The following is a 6,958-nucleotide window of genomic DNA, read 5'->3' as shown; positions in this document are numbered from 1 at the left end:
AACAAAAACAAAGACAATTTTAAGATGGCAAAAACGGCAGTTCCCCTTGGTGCCACCTGGATAGTCTGGATGGTTTCACCACTTGCAAGAAATCAATGTTGAGTATTTAATGGAGATTAATGATCCTCACAGGCAGCCACACTACAAAGTTCCTATGATGCACAGAGCGCTTCTTGTGCACCACTACTGAATTTAATCATTAACCATTATTAAACTCTGGCTGTCTCTGCTATAGTTTTGCTTTTGTCCTGTCTCGCTCTGTTCTCTTCTCATTCTCCTAACCCCCAATCAATCATTGTAGATGAGCCTGGTTCTGCTGGAGGGTTCTTCCTGTCAAATGGGAGTTTTTTCTTCCATTGTCATTAATTGCTTGCTCATAGAGGGCCGTGTGATCGTTGGCGTGTCTTTCAAACATTGTAGGATCTTTAGCTTACAATATTGAGTGCCTTGAGATGGCCTTTGTTATGAATTGGTGCTCTATAAATAAAATTGAATTGTAATGCCAGAGTACATTAAAGAATAGGAAGATGCACAAGGCTGTCAGCATATGTAAAAACATAAAAGAAATAATTTAGGTGTATTAAACAGAGGAAAGTGGAGGTTTCCAGAAAATTGGTCAAAGGTTATGAAATGAAGCGGAAAACTGGCAGCTTATTTTATATTTCAAGAAAGTCAAATCCTCTCATTTCCCACCAGTTTCAGCATAATTTATAAATGTAAGATCTCTTATGGTTAAAATCAGACCCTCTTATGGTCTTTTTATGGATCTGCACAGCCTGGATGGCTGCTTAGGTGATCAAGGGCTTTTCCATCAACATCACATGGTTTAAGGATTATAGGCTTGAAAAATGGTGATGCAGCCATATATTTACATTGAAAATAACAAGAAGAAAACAAGCCTTAACGTGAACATATTGAATACGTTGCACTGTAGGTAAGTAATGACAAGGTCAAACAAATACGTCATAGATCACATAGATTACTTTTTACCACAGAAAGAAAATTTCTATTTTTCAAAGCTTAACAGTTCTTTTTTACTTTGTGACTTTATGAACAAAAACTAAATGTTTTTTCATTAGATCCTGTAGGACCATGCAGCCATCAAAGTAGCCCTATGTATTGATTTCACAGAAACAACTGACTTTAGCATGGAAGATCCAGTTTATTGGTTTTCTTACTAGCATGTCTGTAATTCTTCTTTTACTCCTGGATTTTTCTGCCTGAATGAAGCTGTTACTGGAGAGGATAATGGTCAAATGAGCCAGCTGCCATTATATGGAACGACTTTAATGTCAAATAGCGTCATTTTGTCGATTAGAAATTTTGTCTTGAGAAATCTTTAGTCTGCTTCTGACGCCAAGCTGGAAAAACTGAAGGAAGAAAGGGAAGCATTTGCTTTTAAGATTCAAGAGATAGCATAGGCCCTTAACTACAAAGCGGGATGTGGTTTGAGAGGAAAACTTTCTAACTTTTTTTCCTGGTGACTGCAAAGCAATTTAATTTATCTATAGCCTTTTGTGTCGTGGCAAAATCTTCAAAAGAAGCTGATTAAAGCAGTAAATCCTTTCAATTGTTGACTTTGTTCTTTACTTGCTCACAAATCATTTACTAGTAAGAATACAAGTAATTTACTTTATTAATGTATTAATCATTTGTTCCTTTTAGCCTGTATTGTGTTTTTAATTTCTTCATTCTTAAGAAAACAGGTTGTAATAGAAGACAAACAGGCAGCACTAGAATGATCCATGTCACCGCTCCTTTTATATGGAATTCTTACATCTAGAATTGGGGGATTCTGGGTTGACTTACTGAGCTGATGACAACTGGCATAGCCACTTAACATGACTGCTGACGGGAGGCTTTGTGAAACCAGATAACAATAAGATATCTTGAGTATGCCTAACTCATTTCATAGTAAAGACCCTGATCAGTGGTAGTACAGGTCTAACATTTGGGTTGACTTAAAAAGTGCCAGCGAATGAATGTAAATCAGTGCCATTAGAAAACAACTGTTTTCATATTTAGAATAAATAAAAGCTAAATAAATATAGTCGATTTATAAAGACATTTTTAAAACAAAGGTCTAGTGATGCAGAAGGCACATACGGCTAAACAGAAGCACCACCTGCAGCTGTAAAAGTGATTTCATAATACTAGTGTGCAATGATGGCAGTGTGATGGAGGTAAAATGTTGCCTAACACACCATGAAAGCCCCAAAAAGGCCAGTGCACTGCTCTAATGCAAGAATACTGACAGATTTGAGAGGTTATCTACCTCCAAAATTCAGGTGGTTACAGAGCGGTGACTATCTGACCAATTCTGATTCTTATAGGTTTTAGCACATCTTCAGGTTTTTTATAATAGTTTGTCATTTTAGGAGGAAAACATATTTTGAACTAATGCCGCTCAGATTGCATGCACATGTTCTAAAGGAGGTATATGAGCACTCTTCGACAAACAGGAATTGCATATTGAGCTGATTCTTTTTTTTCTCATACACCTAATGGACTCAGTGTTCCTTTGGAGGATTATGTGTTTACACCCAATGCAACCAAACCCACCAGTTGCACATTATTTGTAAATGGCCTCACTGCAAACACCTTGCTTGTTATCTGTACACTGGAGAAGTTGTCTGCCCTGCTAAGCTGAACTTTTGAATGACATCACTTGTCATCAGCCAGTTTTCTGCCTGCTGCTGTTCGCCCTGTGCTGCATTAGTGCTACACTTAACAAGCAAACGTCTCAAATCCGCCCGGTAGCACAGCAATTTCTGCTATGATCTGAATGTAAAGTCACTGCTCTGTTGAGTCACTGTGACCCCCAGTGATCACTTCTCAATGCCACTCTACTGGGCATGTATAAAGCTATGTAAAGCTGCTTGAAATGTAAAAATGAATGTACAAATAGCTTCACTATACCTTCTGTAAGTGTGTGTTGGTGGTGTCTACCTCCAAACTGAGAAGCTTGACAGATTTTTACCGGAAATGCAGCCATCTGCTGAAACTGCTCTTTCATACAGAATGTTGCTGTGCGGTAGATACTAAAAGAAACGAGTTATTTGCTGTTACGTATCAGTATTTATTGCAAAAACAGAAAGTTGTTTATATTGTTCATGTTTTCAGGCTGATGCATTTTGGTTTGTGGATGGAAAGTAATATAAGAGTTGTTTTAAGAGAAAACAACAGCGCTAAGAGGATGTTTTTCTTCGTTCAGTCTTGTAATTGCCTTACTGTTATTTCCTTTAATGTTTATTGCAAGTACTTTGAAAATGTAAGATCAAAAAAGTATAACACAATGAAAAGTGCTTTGAATATTGATGTAAAACTGTACATTGTTTTGTCTCCATTGTAAGTTTAATTAGTAAAGAAAACAAATATTTTGCTAAGTGTACATCCACTTCCAGTGCAGCATTTGTGCAGTTTTGCAGAATGATTCATTGTTGCTGATTATTGTGAAGTGCTCTGTTTTCGTTCCCACAAAAGGCAGCAGCAAGAACACTGAACATTATATGTTCCTGGATCAAGGTTTAGCTTGTGTTTTGATTGCTCGTTGTATGCTTAGTTCTGTGTATATGTGCAGTGACACAATGCAAACAGCTGTGGGATCATGTTTCATGTTCGGTGATGGCATGAAGAAATGTAAACGTGAGCTTCAGTTCAAATAAGTGATGTTTTGTTGGCTTAAGATGACTTATTTTTATTGTGTCTGAATAAAAGCAGATAGTGAAATGAGAGCGTTGTCAATTTATTTTTCACATTTGTAAATGTGGACATCGTGTCACTCAGGTTTGAGAAAAAAAATGCATGTTCATTGGTAACAGGCTCTCTAAAATGGATGCGTTGGGATGTTAGCACAGGAGGTTCATTTCAAACATGAATGCATTGACACTTCTGAAAGTAGGTAACATCCAAGTGTTGGGAGAAAGGAGGAGACAGTGGATTCAAGCAAAACAGAGAGGAGATTGACGGACAGTAGTCAGTGCCACAGTGCCTACTCAAATACACGGGATGTTAGAATGTCTCTAAAGAATTCCCTTTGGAGAAACAGCTGCTTAGCGGCAACCAAGTTCACAGTTCACGCTAAAATTTGAATATTCAACTGAGCGAAGGACACTTTGATGAAAAGCTAACATTTGACTGGATAAACAGACTAAAATAAAATAAGCAAGCAGGTGTCTCTACGAGCAGAGCTTCCAGTCAGAACAAAGCAGCATCTTCCTCAAGGTGTGCCTGAGCTCGGCGATGCGGAAGGCATATATGGCCGGATCGAAGAGGGCGTGGCTCGTCAGCAGCGCCACATGCAGCTGGAACAGCGATCGGTAACACTCGCAGTAGGGGTTCATGGGGCACACCATGATGATGACAAGGTGGAAAAAAAATGGCGACCAGCAAACCACCAGCGTCCCAAACAGGATGGTGACGGTCTGGGCCCCTCTCATGTTGCTCCCCCACCGCTGCTGGTGATGATTGTTCCTGCCACCAACCGGTAACGCTGCAATCTTTCTGGCATGGATGCGCGCCAGCATGAACATGAAGACATACAGGGAGCAGATAATCACCAAGGAGATGAAAAACAATATGACGAAGCAGATCATGATGAGCTTGAAGTCAAAGAACAATATCATCAGCACGCCCAAGCCCCCGCATACAGTCCAGATGATGCCCAAGATGGCCCCAGTGCGCTGCATTGTCATGATGTTGTGGTATCGGAGTGCATGGAAGATGGTGATGTAACTGGAAGAGAAACAAATCATTTCATTATCTCATAACTTATCACAGGCTGTCAAGGATTGAGTAACTACGTTTAACTTCACTGCAGCTTCCTCACTCAGCTCGGTCGCCTAAATTTAAGACATTAACTGAGCCTTAACATGATACTGCTGTGCATTACCATTAGCAGGAAGCTTTGTGCCACAAAATAATCCTAAATGTATTTAATCCACACTGGATGACATGTTTTGTAAAGAGTCAAATGTTTTTTTATTTTTGTCTCAGGAGATGGTGAAACCCAAAACAGAGTTAAGAGTTGAATGCATATTAGCCGCATAAGCATTAATTGGGTGACCAATTGTGCGAAAAATGTGGGACATGGTCATGAACATTATCATTAGCTTGTTGTTCAGCCCAGAAGTGGACAAAATTATTTTATTTTGCTCATTATACTCTCCCAATTCCACTGCTAGTTAAGCTTTTTGTGACTGGCTGCCTCTTATAAATAAAATGTTTTAATGGGGGCGGGCAAGTGACGCTTCTATTCTCACAAGCAGAGGTGAAATCCTGAGATGAATTTATGAAGGATATCAGCTCTCTTTTAGAGAGCTTTTCTTTTGGCTCACAGGATTACTTGGAAAACTACTGAAGACGGCCGTGTTCCATATGAGCATTTAGTATTTCTACTGTAGATATAACTGAAAAATAAGTGAAAGTAAGCAGAGTTCCCTTTTAAAAAAAACAAACCTATAAATAAATGTGCATATGTTGCATTCTCTTTTTCTTTGACTGATTTTAAAATTTGGATAGCTGCCTAAAACGTGGAGAAACAGTATCATTGCAGTAATAAAGTATTCATGATTTTTGGGTAGACATGATGGAAGCCACTGCAGTAAGCCTTTAACTGTACATCAAAGAGTCAGAGCCCAGTGGAAAGCTTTTTAAATTCTCCTTATATAAATATCAGCAGAGGATAAATCATTACGGGGCCACAGATCCATAGAGAAACCATTTAGAACATCTAGATTAGCAGCAAATAGAAGGTTGTAAGTAACAGTCAGTTCTTTCTTTAAAAGGGTTTTCAAATAGCCCTAAGCATTGTTATGCCTTAGAAAATGAGATTTTCTAAGGCATAACAACAACAAAAAATGAGATTTTGGGGATGAGTAGCCTAGAGTGGAATATTTTCATCTCGCCATGAAAAACATTCTCCACACTATAAAATAAACCATTTTAAGATAAAATATTTATGTTTCCATATCCAAGAGCTCCATACATACCGGTCCACGGCAATGGCCAGGATACTGAAAAAGGACCCCAAGAAAGACATGCACAGCAGGGAGTCGATTGCATCGTCCAGCGTGGTCTCAGAAGAGCCTTTCTTATTCAAGTGTCCCACATCAGCAAACACAATCATGAGGTTTTCCAAGGTTTTGGTCAGGCTGGCGATGGCGTGGAAGGCTGCCAGGCTGCAGATGAAGCAGTACATTGGCGAGTGGAGGTTTCTGTTCCGTATGACAGCTACCACAACAAGGAAGTTCTCTGCAAAGCTCACCGCTCCGATGGTGAAGAAGACGGGGTTGGGAACCACCACCTCAGGACAGTGCGATTGGTTCAATATAGAGCTGTTCATTGTTGGTCAAGACAGTGGTCGTCCAGGATTAAATGCTGATTAAAGGCAGATGTTTACTTTGGGGCTATTTTGCATTGAAAGTTTATTAAGTTTAATAATATTGTTTCACGAATTGGTTTAAATATGACATTTTAAACTGCCTTCATTCTTACATTTACAAAAACATTTTACCTGCTGACCTGTTTTTAACATAGAGATCAAGTTTAAACTGATACCTGTGACTTAATGAGTCCTATAAAGGTCTCAAAATTTAGATTTACACACTTTGCAATATCCTTCAACTTTCTTGTCATCAATAATTTCATGAAATCACGACAAAAATATTTGCTGAAAACCTAAAAAAAGTCAACAAAAAGTAACAATTGTTTTTATAGATACAAATTTGAATTTAAAACACAAATTAATGGTAAGAGACTTACTGACTAAATTTATGGACAGCTGCCAAACAAAACAATGGAGCTAAACTACAAAAATACAGGCAGCAGGTTTACATATATAAAAAATAAAATAATAATGTCACATGCTACATAATGACATAATATTAATGTTGTTTTTAACAGGCTTTCTTTTGTGTTGCTATTACAAAGAATGAACATTAGTTTATGGTTAACTAGA

At 38.3% G+C, this 6,958-nt stretch overlaps 1 protein-coding gene across 1 annotated transcript; it reads right to left on the bottom strand.

The window, feature by feature from the left end:
- Nucleotides 1-4,178: 4,178 nt before the first annotated feature.
- Nucleotides 4,179-6,343, bottom strand: mc2r (melanocortin 2 receptor; the record flags this gene model as incomplete). The annotated part of the gene is made up of 2 exons (XM_080896807.1): nucleotides 4,179-4,734; nucleotides 5,991-6,343. 2 exons carry the CDS (start codon nucleotides 6,341-6,343, stop codon nucleotides 4,179-4,181), a joined length of 909 nt encoding a protein of 302 aa, XP_080752933.1.
- Between the last annotated feature and the right edge of the window lie 615 nt (nucleotides 6,344-6,958).

Source organism: Rhamphochromis sp. 'chilingali' (assembly GCF_963969265.1).
Source record: "Rhamphochromis sp. 'chilingali' genome assembly, chromosome: 11".
NCBI classification, from domain to species: domain Eukaryota; kingdom Metazoa; phylum Chordata; class Actinopteri; order Cichliformes; family Cichlidae; genus Rhamphochromis; species Rhamphochromis sp. 'chilingali'.
This window is presented reverse-complemented; position numbering and strand designations above follow the sequence as displayed.